The sequence below is a fragment of the Microtus oregoni genome, unplaced genomic scaffold, assembly GCF_018167655.1.
Source record: "Microtus oregoni isolate MIOR12 unplaced genomic scaffold, Mior012 000004F_ref0000308, whole genome shotgun sequence".
In the NCBI taxonomy this organism is placed as follows: domain Eukaryota; kingdom Metazoa; phylum Chordata; class Mammalia; order Rodentia; family Cricetidae; genus Microtus; species Microtus oregoni.
In genome coordinates this window covers 15,149,938-15,174,376 of record NW_024543063.1, presented here as the reverse complement: position 1 = coordinate 15,174,376, position 24,439 = coordinate 15,149,938, and the positions used below count along the sequence as shown (strand labels likewise).

Genomic DNA, 24,439 nt, shown 5'->3' with positions numbered 1-24,439 from the left:
CCCGACTGGAAGCGTCCCCCACACCCCAACACTTTGCACAGTCAACAGTGAGTCTGCTTGGTTAAATATACCAGGGCCTTCCCACCGTCTCTCGTCACCTGGTGGGAGAATTCCTTCTGTGAAGAGACATATACTCTACTCCCCCCTTAGAAGGCCCCAACAACAGACTGAAGAGCAACCCCACCGAAGCTCATGCTGGGGAACCCGTGAGTTTATTGTCCAAGAGCATGGGCAAGGGGCTGACTGGAGGGGTGCGGTGACCATCCCAAAGCAGCCACACTGGAAAGTCTTCACCCAACGTGGGTGATGGCTTCCCCATAGTCAAAATGAATGGCTTTGATGAGAAGCTAGACTCTTCCGTGAGGGTCTAATGCCCCCTAAGCCTCCTTCTGAAGAGATGTCACCAGGCCATGGGCCACTCCTATGATCTCTTGCCAGCAGCCACAGCTAATCTCATCAGAGTGGCTGTTTTGTTTGGAGGACCATATTCTACAAACCTGCCTCGTAATACCCACCTCTCCCTATCTAAGCTGTGCCTGATTGACACTCCGTGCTTTAAAAGGGTCCTCAAAGGTCCCAGGCCCTTGAGAGGATATGGCCAAAGGCCCAGTCAAAGAAAGGTCAGCGGAAACACAGGGGCCACCAAGGCTTTGAGACAAATTCCAGAGTCCTCAAGTGACATCCACTCTAGACCTCTGGGCTTGAGTCTTGTCATGCCTGGTCTCTTACAGAAGCAACCTGGTCTCCATTCCTGTCAAACAGTACTCTTCCTGGTGACTTTCTGGGTTGTTAGGAAAACCCCATCAGTCTGCCCAGCCCTGCCCAGGCACCCACCACAGAACTCCATCTTCTATCAGGCCTGGTTCAGGCTTGACCTCCTGAACTGCAGCCCACACCCTATGGTTCATCTCTTTGCATTAACCTTTGAATATTAGGTATCGTGGCTGTCTGACTCTACTTTCAAGACTTTCTCACTTTTTGTTGTGAGGTCTCGGGGTCTCCTCGCTCTACCGAACATCACTGTCCCCTGCTACTATCCCTGACTGGGGCTCATTTCCATTTAGAACCCCTTCTTCTCGCTTGCAGTAGGGGGATCCTGGAAAAGCAGACTCCTTCCTGACTTGTATAGGAATCCCCAAAACAGAAGAGTCAGTCAGCGGCCAACACCCAGAAAGGGCTCCAGGCTGGGAAGGGAAGTGGGTTTTCACATGAAGCCTGTCAGTCAAACTTGCCTAGGAGAAGGTCCTGCCCTCTGTGTGTGTGAAACCTTTGTTTAGATTCTAAGCCAAGAATTTTGGCACTACCTCGTCATGCCCATCTGGCAAGGTTTTGTCTTCACGGGGGCTAGAGATGCCAAAGGCATGACATCATCAGAGGCCAAGGGTGTGTGGACAGCTGGGATGAAATGCTTAAAACATGATAGCCCAGCACTGCCGACTTGGGAGCACAACAAACATTCCAACTGTTCTGTGTCCCATGCCTCGGGCACTAGCTGTAGGCCTAAACACGTGGCAGGAAAGCGGAGGTCAAACAGGAAACACAGACTTGCAGAGCAAGCTCCAGAGGGAAAGGACCATGTGAAACCAAAGGGTTATTAACCCTGGATGCTTGGAGCAGACCAGATGAACCTCCCAGAACCCAAGAAACTAAGCTTGGGATCAAATCGGATCCGCCAGATGGCAGCCTTACTCCTGCTCAGCTCACAGACCATGCAGTGTGCAAAAATAACCACTAGAGGGCTACACAAGGCCGGCAGGCTGCATCAGGCAGCTGGTTACCTAGCAACCGTGAAGCACTGGGTCCTGTTTCCACCCTCCCCAAGGCCTCCCAGGTTATTTCTGGCAAAAAAAAAAAAAAAAAAAAAAAAAAAAAAAAAAAAACAGACTGTGCACAAGGAGTGGTTTCAGGAATCCTAGAACTGCTTCACTCTTAAACCAGGAGAATCTAAAATGGTCCTGGAGGCCCCAAACCCTGCGCCACCATCCTGGCGTCTAGAGGCTTGGGCTGCTATTCCTGCTCCCTAGATGCACATTTTCCATTTAGCTTTGTAGTCCCACAGGACAAAAGTCACCCTGATTTCCCTAGTGGCTTAAGGAAAGCAATGTCTTGCTGTCCTCTCCTTCTTTCTAATCCAGAGCTAAATTAATGGGTGTGTGACCCTCGATCGACCTTGAACCTCCGGCTCTTCAGCTTTACTCTAGGGAGCCAAGGAAGGAACAAAAGGCCCACCTTGAACTCTGTGCAGTCTTGAATCTACCCCTCACCCTCGAGGCCTCCGTTCCTTGCTTCACACCCCTTCTAGTCTGCATGACCCTGATAATATTTCGGATAGGGAAGTGTGGCACCAAGAAAATGAGGCGGACACGAGACAAGGAGTGTGTTATAATGACTTCAAAGCCTGTGTCGTCTAGTCTGTGAAAGTCACTGGGCCACTGGCCTGGCATGGAAAGTGACTCCGGGCACATCCCTGGGTCCTAAGGAATGTCTGGCCCTGGTGCTGGGTTCCTAGGGTCTGTGAGTCACCAAGGCAGGGTCTCTGAGGGGCACCATCTCGAGGGTCACACAGGCATGTGCAGCTCATTGTACTCGTCCTGGCCATCCTCATCAAAGTTTGGCTCAGCATCTTCAGAGTCCAGCTGCAGAGGGGAGCACAGGGTTGGGAAAGTCAGGGGGACTTGTGTGTCCCTTTCTGTTCCTCACAGCCTCTCCTGAACACCTTCTCTCCCTGCTCCAGGACCCTTTCCAGAAGTACTTCCCTGGCCAAAGCCTTCATTATCAGGTCACCTAGAACATACAAATCATACCCATACAATGGCAACTATGATACAGGATGCTCATTCCTAGGATCATGGCACCTCTGTACCCCATATCTGAGCACACAAAAGCTGAAAAACTGGGACAGCGAGATGACTCAGCAGATCAAGACATCTGCCACCAAGTCAGATGACCTAAGTTCAATTCCCAGGACCTACAGGGTGGAAAGAGAAAACCAACTCCTAAAGGTTGCCCTCTGACCTCAGCACGTACACACAAAATACATCTTTAAAAAATGTAAGAATATAAAAGAAAACAAAATAAAGACTAGCAATGAGATATCCTTTCCTATAGCCGAAAGAAACAGGGCTCAGGACTAATGTCGGTGCTAGGCCAACCCACACGCAACCCCTGGCCAGGTGATTTTGTCCAGGCACAGCCTGCACAGCTGTCCACAGAGCCCTGTCTTGTCTTGTTCTTTCTGAAGCCTCTTATCAACAGCTTTACCAAGAAATCTCTCAACAGTTCTTTGATAGAGTCTACAAGCCCATTACACTGGTGAAAACAGCATTCCAGAACATTCAGCAACTTCCCCAAGTTCACACAAACCAACAGGTATTTGAGACTTTATAACCTGGAGCCCGAGTATCTAACTCCAGTGCCTGCCTACCTTCATCCCGCCAGCCCAAGCCATCATCCCTTACCGCCTGCAACTCTCTGTCCTGGAAGAGCCGGGGCAAAAGGCAACGCCTCAGAGGCACCGTGAGCAAGAGCAGGAAAGGAAAGGCCAGTGAGGCCGCCGTTGACTTGACCACCCAGAGGAGAGCAATGCAGCCCAGCTGGATGCAGGTGAACAGGTGCATCCGCCATGTCTTCACCTGGGGTACAGGCTCAGTCTCATTCCACAGTGGCCATTCTGCCCCCACCCACACCTTTGGGAACATGGCTCTCCAGGTCCCAATTATCCTTAATGTATTCCGCCCGTCCATTTCTAACCTGGGAGTCCCTCCAGACTCCCTCCCAGCATCCTGCACTCTCCTCCCCCCTCCCCCCCCCCCCCGGGCTGCATGCATCTGGGCCTGACCTTGGTCACGTAGGGCTGCTCAGGATGGTGCTTTGCTGGCATGAAAATGAGCAGCAGGCGTTGGGACAACTGGATACCAGACAGCGAAGTGACCCCCATGTATAGGAAAATCCCGAAGAGTACAGCCAATGGGATCCGGCGCAGCACAGCCCCCATGACGATAGACAGGCCTGGAGGAGGTGACACAGATCTGCCTAACCCTGTCCCCTGTCCTGCCTGGACAAAGGGCCTGGTAAGGGAACAAGATTCACTGGACCAATCTGGGTCTCACAGACAGAGATGGAGCAAGCAGGACAAGAAGCAGGGAAGAGCTCCCAGAGTGTGCGTGGACTGGTTGGGGTCCTGAGGGAGAGCTAAGTACAATACACCTGCAGATTCAGGAGGGTCAACCCCAGGATCAGAGGATTTGAAGCCACTGGGCCCAGGAAAGCAAGTCTGGGGGGAGACTCGGTGCTCACCCACAAGGCTGGCAATGAGCACTCCGGTGACTCGCTGCTCCCGAACCTCCTGGATCTGGGGCTTGTCACCAGGTGCGATGGCAGTGCGCATTACCGTCAACGCATTGACATGGGTGACAGAGCGGACGGTGGCAGCTGTGAGCCAGGGCAATCCGAACAACCCACAGAGGCCACCCAGGGAGCCGATCAAAAGCAGGTCAAGATGGAAGCCGGAACCCTTGAGTAGCCTTCGTGCCTTCTGACTGACGATGAGCCTGTGGGGGAGAGAGAGAAGGAGCCAGTTAGCAGGCACACCTGTAAAAGCACATGACAGTCGCCCAAGACTTGAGGGGAGGGAGGAGAGCTCTCACTCAAGAGTCAGCTTCCTCTTTCACGTTCCCAAATTAAAGTTCTCACACTGCAGGAAATCGGAGCCAAATTCTCATGCTGCAAGCATTTAAAAGCACCACAAAATCCAGATGCCAGATCCATCCTACCATGTTATTTTGGTTAAGCCAAAATGAGAAACGTGTGAGCATCACTAGGTGAGAGAACGCCCTGCCAGGATTCTGAGAACTGCCAAGTGCCATCCCGCCAGCCGTGGTCATGAGAGGACCAGGTCAAGCCAACACGGGAGAACCATGCCTGGACCCACACGCCCACACCTGTTCCAGCCTGTTGCTCTAGCGCCTCCACCCCCTCCTCCTCACTCCTGCGAGAGCCCAACAAATTCCTTTCAGTCTACCACAGGGCATCCCTGCACAGATAAGACACCCCTGCCTTAACCCTGAAGCCAAGCCATCATCCCTCCCCCTCCAGCCCTCTCACGCGGTGATCTGTGTCTCCATGAATATCAGGATGAGGACCAACAGTGCAGGGACAGCAGCAGCCACCATCATCCAAGGTGGGAAGGGACGGGCGCTGCCCAACGGTGGGATGAACCACGTGCGCTTATGCGGGGAAGTCACGGAGAGCCCTGTAGGTACCGTCAGCTTCTGCATGAAGAAAAGAAGGCCAGGGCCAGAGACAGAGGCTTCTTACAGAAGAGGTCTACATTGCGATGTTCCAGCCACAGAGGCCCCCAGAACTCTAGGGAGCTGGTGAAACTAATTTTCAGTTTTCAAAGTCACTGCTTCTCCCAGGACTGGCAGAAGGCATAGTAATGGAACCTTCCCCCTGGCTCCACAGCTATGGGGAGACCCGGTACTCTGCACCAGCTCACTTCCAAATTCCTCCCACTAGGATCATACACAGTTCGGATACCCTGGGGAGCCCCTGAACTGAACGTCATCACAGCAGCCTCTGGTGTGGCACAACTTCTTGTCACTAGACCAGGAGAGCTGGGCTGCAAGCTTGCTCCAGAACCTGGGCCGCTCAGGTGGGGCACACTCACCTGCGTGTAGGTGTCTGTGATAGAGTAGTCCACCAGGACCATCACCAAGATGGAAATGGGAATGCCAAAATCGCCAATGATGCGCCGAGCCTGCCAAGTGCACCCGGAGGATGAGGGTTAGGAGACAACCCCAACGCTTTCTGGGGCCAAGCTGAGCCAGAAGTATCCTAGGATGTCCATCTAGGTGACTCCCCTGTGTACCAGCCACAGCTGGGAGGCACTATTGTCTTGTTGTGGGGAGGTGCAATGGATTGGCCAGGAGGGGGTCAGGCAGAAGACTCAGGAGCTGAGCCTCAAAGGAACAGCAATCGAGTGAGACAGAGTACCTTGCCCCCCAGGAAGCGGCTGTTCCTGAACTTGCGCAGGAAGAAGGCAATGAGGAAAGTCCCCAGCATGAGGATGAGAGACAGCAGAGCTGTATTGGGCTGGTTCCTTGGGCCTGGTGGTCCCTCTGTGGGGGGCAGGGCACTACTATTCAGTTCCAAGCCCGTCTCTAGGGTCCCCTCCAGGGCCCCATCCGGTGGGTAGAATGGCAGCAGAGGATGCTCTGTGAACACCTATGTGTGGAGGAGAGGATGCCTCACCCTCCACAGGCAGACGGCAAACCCAGTCTTGATTCCCAAACTCCACTTTACGTGCACGCGCGCGCATACACACACACACACACACACGCGCGCGCACATACACACACAAAGCCCTCTTCCCATACCTTGCTCTCAGCAAGCTCCAGGCCTCCCTAGGACACCACCTCCCCTATCCTTAGCCACCCTCGGGGAACTGCCACACCTTGTAGAGCTTGTGAAAAGTCTCATAGATGAAAATTAGCGAGATGAGGAACGCAAAGATCTCCTGGGTAAACGGCGAGATGTAGCGGACCAGGAAACTGCCCTCTGCAGCCACCAGGGCCAGGACGAAGACCACCAGCCAGAGGCCCACCCATACTCGACCGGTGAGGTACTCCAGGTCCTGAGCTCGGCAGAACTAGAGGTAGTAAGGGGGTTGGTTAGCTACAGGGGGGTCATCTACCCCGTAAGTTGGTGCCTGCAGATTGAAAAAAGGGTACACGCCGAGGGGAAGAAGGGACGGAGCATAGAGACCCAGCTCCTGGACACCCGGGGTAAGGAGCAGGCTTCACCTTGAAGAAGGCTTCCTCAAAGACCAGCAGGGGCCCGGAGAAGCCCACCACGAGCAGTGGCTGGGCCCCCAGCAGAGAGAAGAGGACCCCAAGCACAGCTGTGGACACAATCAGCTCCGACACGCCCATCAGCCCCTCCGTCTTCTCTCCTGGAGTGGAGAGGGGTCAACAGGATGGCTGTAAGTCTGGCTCTTTCTGTCCTGACCCCTTCCTCATCCGGTTCCCCAGCAAGGCCTTGCCCACATTCCCAAGGAGACCACAGGGATCCTGCCCTTGCACCCCCATTTTATAGCCACCCAATAAGGGATAGCTGCAGTTCTCTGACCCAGCAGGGAGTCACAGCTCTCCATTGCCCCCCTAAGTGATGTGAACGACATAACCCTGCAGGTAACATCGGGCGCCCACAGGGACCCCGGAAGTTTCACCTAGTAGCCCCCCAAAGGTGATGGCAGGGCTGAGGGCTGCAAAGTAGATGAAGAGCACAGCAGCCACACACTGGGAGTGAAGTGCGTCCCGCAGGTCACTGGGGTAGTGCGGGTACCGGCGCTTCACATCCCGCACCAGACCCCCAAACACTGAGCCCGTCCGCTGCAGGGGATCATCTTCAGAGGTTGCCTCGGAGCCCCCCATCTCCAAAGACAGATCTGGGCAAGGGAGCAAGATACCAATGGAACACAGGCCACCTTCTCCCACCTGGAAGCCCTGTCTGCATCCCCCAGCATTGTGGGCAGGGATGGTAAGAACACAAAGGACTGGGCTGGGGTCTGACCTTTGCCAGGGGCCACATATCCGCCCCGGGTGGTCATCTCCACTTTGGTCTGTTCCCGCTCCCGCCGCTTCCTCAGCAGCTCGCGCTGGAAGGCAGCCACGGAGCGTAGTAGGTCACGGCCCTCCACTTCCGATGGGGGTATCACAATGCTGCCATCTAAGAACTCACTGATGGCACCCAAAAGGTCCTGCCGGTCGTCTGCCTGGTAGGCAGCTTCGTGAAACAGCTGGAAAGGGAGTATGGCTCTCAAGGATGGGCCATGAGAGCCCAGAAAGATTTCAGAGAGGTGGCATTGGGTCACAAAAGTAGGGCGGGGAAGACAGACAACCGTATGCACCAGGACAGTCTAGGAAGGGAGTCTAGAACATCTCTGACTGGGCAGTGCCCATCTTCTCCAGGCTAATGAGCATCCCAGACATCAACTCGGCTAGGAGGCTCTCCCATGTGAGGCCAGTCACGGTCAGCACCATCAACCCTCCAGCCCGCATCTTTACATCCAAGGCATTGCGTGTGAGCTCTACTTCTATGTTACCACCCCTTTCTGAGCACAATCCAGGGTTCAGTTTCCTACCCTGGGCTAACAGCTCGCCAGCTCCACTCCAGAGACAGGCTTCTAAGGAACAAGCAGGTCCCAGGTGGAAGGACTAACCTTGTCAGACATGAGGGTAGCGATGGAGCGTCCTAGCTCATGATAGTCGGTGCTGGTGTGGCGGGGCCCCAGCATCACAAAGAGGAAGCGGACAGGTACGGGGACCTCAAGCACAGACTCCAAGAGCACAGCCTCACTTAGCCGCACAAAGGCTGCTGCTGGCTGCTCCAAGAAAGGCACACAGCCTAGAGAAAGACAAAAGCAGGGATGGACAAGGAGGAGCAGTCGAGGCAGGCCCCGGAAGGGCGAGTCAGGTTCTTCTGTGCACTGGAGCAGTTGGGTACTGCAAAAGAAGCCTCAGATCTAAAAGTACCCTGGTCACTTACATGTTTACAGTCACATAACAGTTACCAATAGGTGGAAATAAAGGCTACCACACAGGGATAACTTTCTTCCTTACTCCGCTATATAAAACTAGCAGCAGTTCAAGATGGCAGGAAACTGGAATGCAGGCAGGCCAGGAATGAGGAAGAAAGAACTCAGAGTAGCCTCCTCTGGAGGTCCAGGGGAACAGACAACAGCAGAGGCCACTCAGGAGACCCTGTCCCCAGCACCCAGCCCTCCTTACCCACAAGCACGACGGTGGCCTCAGCATCTTCAGGGATCTTCTCCAGAAGTTTCAGGCTTTTCCCCCGGTGACCATCTCCTCCAGGCATGTGGAGGGGCTTCTGAGGACGCAGAACTGGAATAGGGCTGGGACCCAGCCTGGAGGCCATGGCAGGCCCTCCCCAACCTTGCCCCAGCCCTGGGTCCTCTCTCCCCAACTTCTTAGAAGGGTCCAGCACCCTCCTCTATGCCCTGCCCCACCTCGGTTTTGTCAGCTGAATAGCTCCCACATCACCACAGCAAAACTCTGTATCGCAACACAGGGAATCCACGTGCATGCCACCCACAGACCCCAAAGCATGCTCGGCACAGTGCCGGGCATCCGACCTTCCCAATCTCAACTAAACCGGGCGTCTTCTAAGTTCACAAGCCCAGGTCAGACAAGGTGACTGACCTCCTTGGCATCAGGATCATGGGGCCACAATGGGGCTGGCTCCCCTAGGTCATCAGCAATGGTGGGTACCGCACCATCAGGGCCATGACTAGGAGTTGGGTGGTGATTCCCCAGGACTGAGTTCACACTGGAGCTTGACGGATTTCGAGGGAAAAAGCCACTGTCCTTGTCATCATTGGGATGGCTAAAGGAGGAGGTAAGTTGGAGAGGTTTATGTTAACACAAGGAGGTGAGAAGTAGGAGGACCTTTTACTTAATGTGAGAGTTTCCTATTGGTTAAGGGGGCAGAAAGACAGAAGTGGAAACGGGTTAAGCTCCCTGCATGCTCAGGCTGAGTCCCCCTCAGAGGAGGCAATATTTCTAGGACAGCTGAAGAAGACAGAGCCCTCGTCCCCAGCCCCTCACACCTGTGTTTCAGGAGCAAAGTCCGCAGGACACTAGCCCTGTCCTCTGGCCGGATCTGGTCAGATACAATCATAGTCTCCACCACAAGGTGAGCGATGCCTGGCAGGGTGGTCTGCTCCAAGTCCAGGAGAGCCGCTCCTAGGACACAGTAAGAGGAAGCACCATCCTGCCAGACAGGAGACTCCCCTACCCCACAGCCTCGCTCCCCAAGGGCTGGCAAACATGCAAGGTGAGCTCAAGGCCTGTGCGTGCTCCAGCACGTACACACGTCACAGGCAGCCGGGGGAGCCCTGGAAAATACTGCAAGAAGAGCCCAAGCGAAGGGAGGCTCGGCTCAAAGTGCAGATGGCTAGAAGGTCCATCAGGCCCCAGGTGCGACCCATAGCTCTGCCCCCTCAGAACTCCCAGAGTCGTCCCAGGGAACTGAGCAGCCCGACTGCGGCTCAGTGGCTCAGGCCAGACTGAGGAGCCCTACCCTGGGCAATGGTCCTCCTGAGCTCCAGCAGGCTACGGAAGGAGAGGGAAGCAACGTGGGGCTTTCCCCAGCGCTCAGTCTCCTCCTCTACGTCCTCCTCAAACTTGATCCACCGTGCTGTCTCCCGCCAGTGTGGCTCCTGGCTACGGTCCAACATCAGCTCGTTCAACTCCACGAACACCTGCAGCAGATATCAAGGTGAGGGAACAGAGGCTGCCAGGGTTAGGGCTGTCACTAGAGGGAAAGTGGATCCCAAAGGGCAACACCCGCAACGCGACCTCATGGGGTCTCCTATCCAACTTCTTCTTCTTCTTCTTCCTGCGCAGGATGGGAGCCAGGCCACTGGGGCTTCCTCTCCCACCCTGTATCCGGGATGATTTCTTCACCAAGTGTCGCCTCACACCAGGGTTGTCTTCTAGCCGGTGGCCTGTGAACAAGAACCCAGGGATCCATCTCGGGGTCTGAGGCCACAGCCCACATGCTCCGGGCCCCTGCTATATCCACCAAATCCACAGGGTTGTTATGACAGACCACATAATCCAGGGGGCCATTTCACAGATCCAGAGACTGGTTCTCAGGAAGTAGGAAGGCACAGTACAGAGCCACCTTACACCTCTGGCCAAGTCATAACAATAAGCAGATTCCAGCTGAAGTCTTCAGCCCCATCCAGACCCTGGAGCCCCTAGCACAACTACTGATCCTCCCTGTGAGGCCATAGGCCCAATGCCTGTCCCTAGACACCTAGCTTCCACATATGTACGACACCCCAATCCCATCCAACAGGCTTATGCAAGGCTAGCCATCCTCCCACCTGCCCTGCTCAGGCCAACAGCTGGGGACAGGCTGGCTGCCCAGTTTACTCACAAGCAGCTACCCCTGCCTGGGGGCTCGGGTGGCCCCTCATGGGCTCCCACAGGCCATAGTCTTCAAAGTCCAATACAAACATTTCCAAATCCTCTGAGGCCAGCAAGTCACCAGTGCCAGGAACTGGATTCCTCCCAGGGCTCCGGTCCTCAGTGTCCCTGGGCCAGGGACTCAGAGCCCCATTGGGCTCCATGACCTTGTCCAATGGGCTCGTCATTCCCCTGGTGGCCGAGGACTCAGCCCTGTTCCTTCCCAGAGCCCCGGATGTCCCAAGGGGTGGGAGCCCCCAGCAGGAGCTGCCTTTGTCCACACAGCTGGAGATGGTAAGGTTTCCTGTTCACAGTTCTCCTGGTCCCCCAAGTCTGCTCCTCCTATCGACTCCCACCCTGGATCTGTAAATACACCCTCCCTATGACTGCCCTCCCAAACCCCGCTGCCACTGCTGCTGCTGCCATCGGATTGTTCTTGTCCCTGTCCTCAGGCCCTGGCAACTTTCCATGACGTATTGAGCTCAAAGCCCAACTCCCCCCACCTCTGCCCCCGCCCACACCCTGTGAATCTCAGGAGGAGGAGGAGGAAGACCAGCGATGCCCCTAGCCTGGGCAAAGAGCCCCATGGGTGATGACAGGTGGCACCAAAGCCAGGCACTGATAAGATGGAAGGAATGTGCCGAGATCACAGCCAGAACAGGCCAAGGGTGGCAGGAAGGAGTGAGGGCAGCTGCAGGCAGGCCTGGCAGTGCAGTTTAGCCCTCAGCCTCCAGACAGGTCAGTTATAGCAGAGTTTACAGAGCAGGGAGGTCTCAGGAGAACACCCCTCGAAGAGTACACGAGGAAGATGGCCGCTTTATGCAAGGGGTGACTCAGAGCGCACTCATGAGTGCCACAAAGGGAAGTAGCTTTGGCAGAGGTGGCTTAGTGAGATTAAGCTCTTTCTGACACTCAGACACTGCAGAAAGTGCCAAGCCTGAAGTGGGGGGACCCTCTTCAAGGTCCACTCACTCTTCATGTCATCCAGATCTGCAGAGCCCAGCATCTGGGCCTCAGCTTCATCGGTGGGCACCCGCTGCTCCGGCCCAGGGTTGCCCAGGGCACTGCCTGGGCACAATCGCTCTCGCAGGTCATAGCTGGCTGACGGACTCCAAGGCCGGCTCTTCTCTGTAGAGATTCGGGAAGCCCGGGCTCGGGGGCTGGGAGAGCTGAAGAAGCAACATGAGCTTTAGGTTTGATGGAGAAAGGCAAGGAGCTGGCTTAAGCTAGTGGGTTCCTGTAACTTCCCTGATCTCAGGAGCCAGAGTGTATACACAGGCTCCCTTCCCCAGCATGCCCATCCCTTCCCACCGCTGGCTCGTCTCTTCTACCTGTACCCCTGCCTCTTCACCAGCACTTCCGGTCTAGAGGACCCTTGACCTCTGGCTCAACTCTTCCTTTTCTCCCCTCTTGCTCCCTCTGACTTTGTAAACCTGGAGAAAAAGCTCTCTCATTTTCTCTGCTTTCCCGGTCACACCTAGGGATACACTAGTCAGGGTCAGGAATCAGGTAAGTGTCGGAGACTTGAGCCAACTGCTCTGGGCTGCAGTGGGTTCTACTCAATGAGGGCTGGGTGCAGGGAGCTGGGACCAGTACCTGCTGGAGCGCTGGGGGCTTTGGTCAGCGTGCAGGCCCACAGAAGGCAGGGCCTTGGTACAGGTGACCTTGTTCGATAGGCCCGGGCTGTCGTCCTCATCGCTTCCAATAGAGAACTGTGGACACACATGGACAGACTAAACTCCCAGCAGCCACCTTCATGGCATCTTGCATCCTCTCCGTGCCAACCCCTTGGCCAGCCAACCCTCCTTCAATGAGTTGTCCCCACCTTTGCTTTCTGTGGGGGCCCCAAGAGTGGAGGCTCCGCAGGCTCTGCCTCAGACTCTCCTTCCTCTTCCTCTTCCTCCTCCTCCTCCTCCTCTGCTCCAGCTCCCCCCTCCTCTTGGATAGGAGGCGTCCCTTCTGAGGGGGGAGCAGAGGTCTTCTCCTTCTTCCTCTTCCTCCTGGTGTGCCGAGCAGAGGTGGGGGGCAGTCGCCGCAGCTTGTGGGGTGGAGGCAGGCGGGCTGAGAGCGGGTGATGGGTGTGGTGGGATGTGTGCCGGTGAACTGGGGGTGCAGGAGAGTTGGTTGAGACCCCTGAAGCAGAGTAGGGCTCCCCCACCAAGGAGTACACACCTGACTCTAGCTCAAGGTCTCAAACAAGGGCACACTAATCCTCTAGAGCCAGGACACCCCTCCCAACTACTGTGTCCAGGCGCCTGTCATTGGCGAGGCCTGGCAGAGTGGGGACGAGAGTGACGGAGAGGGAACAGGGCGTGTGACACAGAAGAGAAGCTGAGGGAAGACACAACAGGGACCATGGCAGAACAGAGAGTGCGTGGGGCCAGAGTGGATGATGAAGGTCACTGAGGGTGGCCTCAAGCCCATCTCCTCTACATGTCCCCTGGTCTGGAGCCCAGTCCCCCTGACAGGTGGACAGGTGATGGCGAGGGAGGCGGGATGACTTGACACAGCATGGTGGCCCAGCACAGCGTCCAGCACAGGATGGCACTGAGTGATCAAGCCGGAGGTGAGCGCAGTAATGGTGGCGATGAAGGTGATGGTGGTGAAGGCTGCCGAACTAGGGGTCCCCGGGCTACCCACACTCAAAGTCCCGCTCGCTGTAGCTGCGGCTAGGCTTCTCAGGGTCCCAGGCCGGGGTCTTGCTGATGAGGTCCCCAAACCTGCTCACAGCCAAGGTCTTGCCCAAGTCATCATCCTCCTCTTCTATGTCTGGACCCAGAGGGGGCTCCTCCAAGGGCACCCGGACCTGCAGGCCAAATAGCCTCTCCTAAGGACCCCTGATTCATGAACAGCCCCCCCCCCCACCATCCCCAACTTCATACTTCAACATTCCCAACACTCTCACCTTTGCCTGAATCAACATCCCCCAAAACACCCTCTGAGTGCTTCTCCGGGCCTTGAGTGCACCAGTCCCGGATTTGTAAAACACTAATAGACCCCCTATTCCTCCACACCACCAGTATAGCTCAATGCCTGAATCTGGTGGTCCCAGGGTCAGCCAGAGGACACCCCACCCATCCTGCCCCTCCTCCCTCACCCCACCCTCCACGCATCAGTCACCTGGGGTAGGGGGGAGGCGCCCCCGGGCGGCGGGATCACCCCATTAGCCATGGTAGGGTTGAAGACTTGGGAGTCTCTCAATCACTGTGGGACTCAAACCCCGGGTGAGAAGAAGGGGGCGCTGCGGAGACCTCTTTGGGAGCCCTGGGGGAGGAAGGCGGGGTCAGGAATCAGGCTGGTGGGCCCCCTCCGGGGAGCTACATCCCCGTGTCCAGCCCGCGCTCCCTTCCAAGGCCCAACCCGGTACCGGTCAGCCCTATGTTCCTACCCGGCCTGGGGCCCACGCCTCGCCCTTAAGTACCTCGGGGCTCCGGAACCTGCGGGGCCTGGGAGAGCCGCCGCGCCCCATGTCCCTCCCCGCTAGCTCCGGGGCGCGGCTGCTGGGCTCCCGTCCGGCCTCTCGCCTCGCAGAGCCCGGCCGGGTTGGACGCAGGCGCCGGAGCCCGCAACCCACAGCTCCACCTCCTAGCGCTTGGCTCGACCGGCCAGCGTCCGCCCGGCCGCACAATGGGAGCAGAGGAGCCCTGACTTACCCCACCCGGGCCAGTGCGCACTCCGCGCTCGGGTCTCCGCAGGATCCCACCTGCCCGCAAGACCCCTCTCCAGGCGCCCCACGCATTGCGGGGGGAGGAGGGGCGGGTGCACGGCCCTAAATTCCCACAATCCCTCAAACACGCTCCTCCACCTTGCTTTTAGCCACCCCTCCCTTCCCCTCAGGAGCACTGGAAGAGACCCCCATCTGCACATACAAGCCTCTCCATCTGCACATACAAGCCTCTCCAGTCTGGACCACGAGATCACAGACCTCTGGAAGCAATTGCCACCAACAGCTCAAGTTTCGGTTCAGCTGAGATGCCCTTCAAAGGCCTGGAGTCTGGATCTGGGCACCACCCAACATTTGACCTTGGCACATTATCTACCCATCTGTAGCCAGAGGCAGCTGAAACAGGGACATCCCAACTGTGCCAACCACTCTAAAATCCTGTGGCTAAGCTTCCACGCCCCCGTCCCCATTTCCCCAACCACTGAGGAACTATCTCACTTTCCAAGGTCAGAAAGATCTTAGGAAGAGCACCTGGACCCCTGTGTGTTCTTCTCTGGGTCTCTCTGAAACTGGGCACCCTAGCACAACCCATGCCCATAAAAGCCCTGGATAACATTGGCTTAAGCCATGCCACTATATCTTAGAACAAACAAATAGGGAGGAACAGGGGCTGGACCAGAGGGTCAGCAGAGGGTGAGACGGGTAGGCTCCAGCAAGAGAAACAAATGGCTCCTGGCTCAGCAAGAGAAGTGGAAAGGAAGAGAGAGGGGAGAGGAGCAAGTGCTTTATCCCTGCGCCTCCTGCCCTGCAGGATCTCAGCCCCACCCAAGGAAAGCTCTTATACATAATAGCCTTGTGGGGTACCGAGGAAAAACTGGCTTCTGGCTTTGTGCTCAGAGCCCTGTGCTCGGTAGCACCCCACCCCGCTCAAATCAAGGATTGCCCCCATTTCTTTCCTATTGTTTTGATAAAATACTCCATCTAACAAAAGCAATTTAAAAGAGAAAGGGTTTATTCTAGTTTACTGTTAAGAGTAACTTTGAGCTGGAGAAGTCAAGGCTGCCAGACAGAGCTCGAAGCAGCTGGTCACATCACATCTGCAATCAGGCAACAGAGATGAATAGTTCCCCCTTTTCCAGTTTACACATTTTGGAATCCCCTGGTAAGAGAATGGACAGGCCACAATTAAGAGCACGGCTAGGTGGTGTGTGCTGGTGTGCAGCTTTAATCCCAGCACTGGGGAGGCTGAGGCTAGTCTATCAGTATGGGTTCAAGGCCTTCAAGGTCAGCCTGTTCTACACACTGAGTTCCAGACCAGACAAGACTCCGTAATGAAACCCTGTATCAAAAACAAACAAACCAAAAAGAAAAAAGCCCATTTTTCCATATCAATTAAGATAATAAAGAGACTCCCCCCACAGACATGCCCAGAGGCCCACCTGTGAAATGATTTCAGATGCCGTCAAGGTAACAACACCACAGAGAACTATTATTATTCCCATTTCAGCTGAGAATGTAGAGATGCAGGAAGGCATGCTACCCCCACTGAGGGTACACCTACGAAGAAGGTTACCCACAAATTTGCATATCCTTGGCAGATTTAAGGTGACGGAGCCAATGCTGGTCAGCTGTGCACAAACAGAACATGCAAATTGCCTTCCCAAAGCCAGCATATGAGGCCCACGTGTTGCTGTTGAATTGTGTCTCCCCAAAACTCATATGCAAAATCTCAACTTCCACGACCTCAGAATGAGCACTTATTTAGAAATAAAGTCATCGCAGGTGTTAAGGCCATACCTGAGTGACATGTGCTCCTTTCTTATCCGGTATAGCATGTCTATAAAAAGGGGAACTTTGGACACAGACACACTGAGAAAGAACACCGTGTAAAGAATGGCAGTATGCTGCCGCAAACCAAGGAAATCCCAGAAACTGAGAGGCCTGGAACAGGTCCTTCCTGAGCATCTTCGGAGAGAACTTGGCTCTGGAGACTCCATTTCAGACTTCTGTCCTCCACAATACGTCATGAAGCAGCTCTCCTTGTCATACTTTATTACAGCAGCCCCAGTAAAGTAATCCGTTGTCCGCATCCTTCATCACTCTGAGTCAGCTAACTTGGTATTAAGTATCAAGGGGACCAGGTGGTGGCGGTCGCAGTGGCAGCAGTGCATGTCTTTAATCCCAGCACTCAGGAGGCAAAGGCAGGCGGATCCCTGTGAGTTCCAGGCCAGTCTTCAGCCTGGTCTACAGAGCGAGTTCCAGGACAGGCTCCTAAGCTACAGAGAAACCCTGTCTCCAAAAAAAGAAAAAAGAAAAAAAAAACAAGCAAACAAACAAAAGTCTTAAGGGAGCCATCTCTTATTGGAAACAGTCTAGGATGGCCCCTTTCATCTTCCTTCTATCCTCCCTCACAGCCAACCCATTAGCCCTAGGGTGCTGGATTCTGTAACACACAATGTCCCTTACAGATCCCACTCCTGAGTTGATGCTGAACATAGGTTCTCCTCTTGCTAGGAGGAAACACCCAACTGGTCCTTTGGAGACCCTCACCCTACCCAGAGATGAGAACTTCAATATCAACTCTACAAGCATCTCCCTGTATCATCTATATCTCTGGGATGATGAAGTAAACCCTGCCCCACAAAAAAAAAGGGTCTTTATGAGCCCATGTTCGTTTGTCATTCTGAGTCAGGGTAAGAAGGAGACGCTGACACCCACCCCTTCTTTCCTAGCAGCTCCATCTATCTGACATAACGATTCTTTCATTACGCTTGCAGAGCTGGTATTCTGCCTCCAGCATTCCTGTCCTCGTCAGTCCCACACTGTCAGTTCTGATGGGGTCTTCATTACTGTGACAAGAGTGGTCCATGCATGCACCAAGGATGGCCACTTCGGTGTGTGTCAGCTACCAGCTCAGAGCCTGTAGATGCTTAAATGTTGGGTGATAGCAAAGGCAGAAGAAGCCAGTGACAGACAGGTTCAAAACAATAGCTACCCCACGCACCCTCCCTCACAATCCAGTCTGATTTGAACTTTTGACTTGCATGCTGGTGCCCCAGAATTATTTCCTGGTACATGAAACACAGCCACAAACCATGTCCTTTGATCCATTTTGTCATCCAGACTTGGAGATACAAGTACACTGTGTAGACAGAAGTTTCTGTCCCCCCCCCCCGGTCCTGCGGCCATTCAGTCCCAAAAACACACAGAGACTTATATTAATTATAAACTGTTTGGCCTATTGCTCAGGCTTATTATTAACTAGCTCTTACACTTAACCCATAATTCTTATCTATGTTTAGCCATGTGGCTTGGCACCTTTTCTCAGTAAGGCATTCTCATCTTGCTTCATTTCTGACTTGCAACTGAGTCCCTGCCTTTCCTTTTCCCAGAATTCTCCAAGTCTGGTTGCCCCACCTATATTTCCTGCCTGGCTACTGGTCTATCAGCATTTTTTTTTTTAATATTTATTTATTATGTATACAATATTCTGTCTGCATGTATGCCTGAAAGCCAGAAGAGGGCACCAGATCTCATTACAGATGGTTGTGAGCCACCATGTGGTTGCTGGGAATTGAACTCAGGACCTTTGGAAGAGCAGGTGATGCTCTTAACCTCTGAGCCATCTCTCCAGCCCAATCAGCATTTTATTAAACTAAATCTTTACACTTTTTTTTTTGTCACTTTACCAAGTGACAAATCTTTACAGTGCACAAGAGCATTATCCTAGAGCAACACTGTTTTCAGAGTTCCCTACAATTGGCCCAGTGTGGGGAGTGGGGAGCTGTAGACCTTCAGGCCATGAATATTTTTTAAAATATTTATTATGTATTCAGGGTTCTGCCTGCATGTATCCCTACAGGCCAGAAGAGGGCACCAAATCTCATTACAGATGGTTGTGAGCACATGTGGTTGCTGGGAATTGAACTCCGGACCTTTAGGAAGAGTAGGCAAAGCTCTTAACCACTGAACTATCTCTCCAGCCCCAGACCCTGAACTTTCTATGACCTCTTTTTTGCCTGCTGAAGTAAACAACTTGTGTTTCTATGCTTGCAGCTGCTCTGAGCACAGAACCCTCATGAGTTCCTGATAACAGGGAAGTGGTTTCTGGTGGGCTTGCAGTAGAAAATCCCCAGAGCTAGGGCTTGGCCATTTAGTCAAAGAGAGCACTATATAAGCTGTCTGGGAACATAATAAAATTGGCATTCTTGCTTCAAGAGTGACCCATGTCTCATGTGTTCTTTAATCCCCAGACCCTTGCCCAACCCTGGTTCCAGGTAGTACAAGTGCCATGACCCAGTAGCTCAATAGGCTATACTATATTTCTCTTATAACCGTTCCCTAGAATGGCTTGGTCTTGGGATCCAACATGTTAGAATGTAAACCAGTAAAAAATGTATTTGTCATCTATGACACCCTAAATCTTTAAAACCTGTTGCCATGTTTTGGTCATTTAAGTCCTCTCTTGCCAAGGTAGAAGTTAGAAAACCATGTATCAACTCCCTTGTAGCTAGGTTAAGACACTGACCTGAGTTCCAACAGTCAGACTCACGAGTACAAGTTCTGAGTTCAGAAGGGAGTGATATGCATTGAGGACACCACCTCAAAGTAAGAATGGAGTGGAATTGAGTGATTATTATCAGGGTTTTGATGACCAATGATGTCATTATTTCTGCTACAGAAACTGTCATGGGCCGGGCGGTGGTGGCGCACGCCTTTAATCCCAGCACTCGGGAGGCAGAGGCAGGCGGATCTCTGTGAGTTCGAGACCAGCCTGGTCTACAAGAGCTAGTTCCAGGACAGGCTCCAAAACCACAGAGAAACCCTGTCGCGAAAAACCAAAAAAAAAAAAAAAAAAAAAAAAAAAAAGAAACTGTCATGGTGGCTGGTCATGGTTCTTAGCTCTCTATTCCTCCCCAAATACTATAAAATATACACTATTCTTTCATAAATGCCTCTCCGGTTTAAATTCACAGTTGGTTGCAACTAGGCAAACTGGCTGGTACAATCAGGACAAAGGCTCGGAATCCAGGTCAAAGGCAGATCATCAGACAGCAATGGTACTGACATTAGGGAACAGGCAGAGAATGTGAGGCTGTGGCCCTCAGCGTTCCCTCTACTCTTGTGATGATTGCTATTGCTATGTCTTATCATCCCCATCCTTTCTCTTTGGAATTTTTTATTATACTATACTGTATTCATTTATTTGGAGGGTGGGGGGACAAGACATGGTGTTTGAGCAGTGGTCAGAAGGCAACCTATGAAAGTTGGTTCTCTTCCTCCACTGTATGGGTCCTAGAAATTAAACTCAGATTGTCAGGTTCAGGGAAGCACCTTTACCATCTCACCAGCTCCTAGCCCTTACTCTGTAAAAAAAAAAAAAAAAAAAGATTTAGATTTAGATTTTGTATGTGTGTGTATAAGTATATTCCTTATATGTACGTATGAATAGCATGTGCATGCCTTTGGAGGTCAGAAGAGGGCACTGGATCACCTGGAACTGGTGTTATGAATGGTTATGAGTCTGTGGATGCTGGAAACTGAACTCAGGTCACCTGCAAAAGCAACAAATGGCTCTTTTACCGGGACCCGTCAACATGGGCCGCATCTGCACCAAGACCATGAAGAAGGCGGCCCGGGTCATCATCGAGAAGTACTACACGCGCCTGGGCAATGACTTCCACACCAACAAGCGCGTGTACAAGGAGATCACTATCATCCCCAGCAAGAAACTACGCAACAAGATAGCCGGCTATGTCACGCATCTGATGAAGAGGATTCAGAGAGACCCTGTCAGGGGTATCTCTATCAAACTGCAGGAAGGAGAGCGAGAAAGGAGGGATAATTACATCCCTGAGGTCTCAGCCCTGGATCAGGAGATCATTGAGGTAGATCCTGACACCAAGGAGATGCTGAAGCTTCTAGACTTCGGCCGTCTCTCCAACCTGCAGGTCACTCAGCCTACAGTGGGGATGAATTTCAAAACACCACGTGGAGCCTTTTGAGTCTGTTCTGTCATTTTCAATAAATCTGAAAATTAAAAAAAAAGCAACAAGTGCTGCTATCTACTGGACCATCTCTACACACACACACCTGCCCTGCCATACACACACACGTCACGCTTTTTTAAATAAAGTTTTACTTTTCTAAATGTGCAGTTGGTTGAATCTGCTCAAGCATCTTCACCAGCAGTTGGGGTAGCTCCACCTTTGGTATTTCTGATGTAAATTACTTGGACTCTGAGTTTGGCACATCCTTTACTAAGTAGCTCCAGGGGAGTTGTCCTGGCAAAGGAACCAGAAACATTCCGCCTCTCAGAGCCCACCACAGGAGTGATAAACTTACAGATGGGAACTTCCTTACAGTTTGTCATCCGTGGCTTTGTCAATGGGGCTGGAATGTTGAGCTTGCCATGAACTTGGTTTTTGGGTCTCTTCCTTTTGGCTTTTCTCTCAGACCTGTTTACTGGGCCTTTTTCTTTCTTGGCCAACTTTCCAGCATCTTTCTTCTTGTCACCTGTCCTTGGGTATCACAGTGGAGCTCAAAGAGTATCAGCACCCTCTGCAACCGCGCTATGATGCAGGACAAAAGGCACATCCTTTACTCTTAAAGCAAACAGTCAAGATAACTTTTTGCCCTAAAATTTAAGGGGTACCTTCTGACTTACAAAGCACTGTGATAGTCTCGTGGTCCCGCACAGCAACCCTCTACTTGACAGGTATAAAAAAAGAAAGAAAGAAAGAAAGAAAGAAAGAGAGAAGAAAGAAAGAAAGAAAGAAAGAAGGCTCAGATGGGGGGGGCCACACACACTTTTAATTCCAGCACTTAGGAGGTAAAGGCAAGTGAGTCTTTGTGAGTTCGAGGCCAGCTTGGTCTACAAAGTGAGTTCCAGGACAGGCTCCAAAGCTACACAGAGAAACCCTGTCTTGAAAAACAAAACAAAGCAAAACAAAACAAAAAAGCTCATGAAGTATAAACAGCTTGCTCAAGATTCAAGACCCAGAGGCAACACAGCCAAAGGAGCCCCAGAGCTCTGGCATAGTGTCTAACATTTAGCCCTAAAAAATCACAGTATGCTACCCCCACACACACATGTCTCAATGCCCTTATGAAACTGCTAAACCTTCCAAGCCAGGTGCAAAACTGAACTGCATCACTTCCTCCCCAGGTGTATTTTTCAAGACTATCTTTGCTATTAGAGACGACAGAGGTGAGAAGTTAACAATGAGATCCCCGGGGCCACGTGACCTGAGATCATATGCCAGCCTTGGCCACTTGATAACTGCTTGAGCAAGTTATTTATCACTGTTCCTGGCTCCCGGTTTCTCCAGCAGTGACAACGAGGTCGTTGAGAGGAAAAGTGGGTTTGTCTGTGAATAGCACAAAGAACAGTGACTTTGACACATGGTGGAGCTCAGGAAACATTAGCCGGTCCAAAGCTGCTGAGCCTTCAGAGTCCTCGGCCAAGCATGTGAAAGGACGGTGTTTACACACAGGAAATAAACGCACGTTAGCTTATGTTAACACGCAAGAGCTCTATGTTTAGGGCCATAATAAATTTGCCAATCATGCAAACCCCCCAAAGGCAGGGAGAGCCAGAATGGCTTTGACCTCCATCAGGTAGTTTCTGACACTCTTTATTGAAAGCAACATTTTTGTTGTTGCTGTGAATTTCCTGGGGGTGTGAACCAGAGCTTTACACGTGCTAGGAAAGCACCCCACCACTGAACTGTACCCCAACCCAATAAAGCAATTCTTGCATTGCTAATCCTAAATTTTGACAGTGAGTATGGTTTCATTGAGCCCAGATTGTCACTTAGACTCTTACCAGAATTATCCCATTGCTTCCCAGAGGGTTGTGTTCAGGGCCAGCAGCTGCTGAGTGGGTTAGTGAACAGGCTTTTACAGGTACGGTGGCACTGAGGAAGGCGTCAGGCTCTGGAGTTAGAGATGTTGTAATTTAATACCACTTCAACCCTTGGCATGGAGCAGGGGGCTCAGTATTCGTATTTACTAGTGTTGTTACTGTGCAGTGGTTTATCTCATCCCAGGCACCTGGCCTTGACTTTGCACACTACCACTGTCCCTGAGGGTCATCTTTCCCAGCAGATGACCTTCCAGACCAGCCTTCCTGACGTGTTTGTGTCAGGACAACATCCTGAGAGATGAAGCCTTGCGCTGTCGTGCTCTTGGGTCACCCCTGAATGAGCGGCCTGCTTGAGTTTTGTTTTGAGGAAACAGGTGGGAAAGAAGGCAGAAACAACCTACCAGCAGCACCACAGGAAGTTCCCATAGGAAGAAAAAAGAGGTGGGCTGGCAAAAGAATGAGATCTTGGCCAGAAAAAAAGGGAGGGGAAGAGATCTTTGCCCTCTCCAGTCCGCAAAACAGAAGGAGGTTCCCCTAAGGCATAAAGGGAAGAGTCGGGTCAGGGAATCCTGCCAAATCCACAGGACAGAAGCCAAGTTCAAACCCACCCATTCTCCCTATCTTCCATGCCATGGGTTGTGTATACTTTTGATTGCGGTCAACAAGCAAGCACTACCTTTTATTATGAAGCATCTACATCAAGTACCATGAAGGAAAGGCCCAGTAACACAGGAGATTCAAGAGGCAGGACTAAATCCACCCTCTTTAAGGTGACAATTAGGCAACAACCTGAAGGATATGCCACCAACAATGTATGAAAAGATTGGAGCCTGAACAGGATAAGCATTTCATAAGGCCTAAGAGGTGACAGGGTTAAGAGAGACAGCAGAGGTCCTATCTGTAGACAGAGGGTCCAAATGAGATCACTTTAGTAACCTACCCCATCTTTCTCACCTGCAAAATGTAGATCTTCCCCAGCGCAGCCATAATAATATCAAAGGAATGCTGAGTGCACAGACCAGCACCAAGTATGTCCTTAAACACAGTCACTATGCAATTCATGTCAGTTCAGACCTGTAATCCCAGTACTCAGAAGGCTGAGACAGGAGGATCTCAAGTTCATGATCTGCCAGAGTTACATAACCAAACCCTGAAAGAGAAGGGTATCTGGTTTCTTCCTGCATCCCTCCCACACCCAAAGCCAGCACCTCTGAAGAGGTCAGTAAATATCCGTGGAGCTGAAAGCAAGTGCACACATAATTATAGTAACTAATAAACTAAAGAATGTTTGCTGTGGCAGCCAGAGCAAGTCCACAATGATCAAATGACAAAAGGATAGGCCGAGAAAAAAAAAAGACATGCCCTGACTCATCCTATCTCCAGAAGTGTCTGAGTTTTCTCCGAGGCATGCTGGGGAAATGTCCACTCATAAACACATGGGCAATAAGACGCAAGCATCCACTCTTCCAATTACAGAGAACATTCCTAGGCTCCTGGGTGCTGTGGAATACTATTTTATGTTACACTTGTTCATGCTGCAGAATACTAACTATGTGAGGCTATGCTGCCTTTGGTTATTTTGGTTAGGCTGCATTTGTTCAATTATGTAAAGACGTGTTGCTGCTTCAATTTGTCTACCTAAGACACTTGACTGGTCTAATAAAAAGCTGAACGGCTAATAGCTAGGCAGAAAAGGGAAAGGTGGGGTTGGTGGGCAGAGAAAATAAGTAGGAGGAAAAAAATCTAGGCTAGAATGAAAGACAAGAGGAGAGAAAAAGAGGAGATGCCTGGGGCCAGCCTGGCAGCAATCAGCCAGCAGACACAGAGCTGGACACACAGAAAAAAAGCCCTGAGAGAAAACATAGATGAAGAAAAACAGGTTAAGTTCAAAGAGTTAGCAAGGAATGAGCCTAA

The 24,439-nt window shown here is 52.3% G+C and overlaps 2 protein-coding genes across 4 annotated transcripts; one reads left to right on the top strand and one right to left on the bottom strand.

Annotated features, from left to right (window-relative positions):
* Positions 1-2,363: 2,363 nt before the first annotated feature.
* Slc4a3 (solute carrier family 4 member 3) lies at positions 2,364-14,848 on the bottom strand. Of its 3 annotated transcripts, none has more exons than XM_041650218.1 (23): positions 14,648-14,848; positions 14,115-14,258; positions 13,635-13,800; positions 12,820-13,097; positions 12,591-12,706; positions 11,967-12,163; positions 10,380-10,528; positions 10,102-10,282; positions 9,629-9,764; positions 9,222-9,405; positions 8,790-8,889; positions 8,222-8,406; positions 7,573-7,798; positions 7,229-7,447; positions 6,804-6,952; positions 6,455-6,649; positions 5,995-6,225; positions 5,669-5,758; positions 5,104-5,270; positions 4,297-4,550; positions 3,839-4,008; positions 3,459-3,632; positions 2,364-2,636 (listed from the first exon to the last, which is right to left on the bottom strand). In XM_041650218.1, exons 2-23 carry the CDS (start codon positions 14,163-14,165, stop codon positions 2,559-2,561), a joined length of 3,696 nt encoding a protein of 1,231 aa, XP_041506152.1. In that variant the 5' UTR covers positions 14,166-14,258; positions 14,648-14,848; the 3' UTR covers positions 2,364-2,558. The 3 variants fall into 3 exon arrangements, with proteins under 3 accessions (XP_041506152.1, XP_041506151.1, XP_041506153.1); XM_041650217.1 differs by lacking the exon at positions 14,648-14,848 and adding an exon at positions 14,416-14,554; XM_041650219.1 differs by lacking the exons at positions 11,967-12,163; positions 12,591-12,706; positions 12,820-13,097; ... (1 more) ...; positions 14,115-14,258; positions 14,648-14,848 and adding an exon at positions 10,966-11,371.
* Positions 14,849-20,255: 5,407 nt separating this feature from the next.
* LOC121446930 (40S ribosomal protein S17-like) lies at positions 20,256-20,663 on the top strand. The gene has a single exon (XM_041649832.1). It carries the CDS (start codon positions 20,256-20,258, stop codon positions 20,661-20,663), a length of 408 nt encoding a protein of 135 aa, XP_041505766.1.
* Positions 20,664-24,439: the final 3,776 nt, after the last annotated feature.

Coding starts and splice junctions, on each gene's coding strand:
- Slc4a3 (XM_041650218.1), bottom strand. CDS start 14,165: ATGGCTAATGGGGTGATCCCGCCGCCCGGGGGCGCCTCCCCCCTACCC. Junction 12,164..12,590: donor AGCCCCCAGCGCTCCAGCAG/GTACTGGTCCCA, acceptor TTGCTTCTTCAG/CTCTCCCAGCCCCCGAGCCC. Junction 6,650..6,803: donor TTGAGGAAGCCTTCTTCAAG/GTGAAGCCTGCT, acceptor TACTACCTCTAG/TTCTGCCGAGCTCAGGACCT.
- LOC121446930 (XM_041649832.1), top strand. CDS start 20,256: ATGGGCCGCATCTGCACCAAGACCATGAAGAAGGCGGCCCGGGTCATC.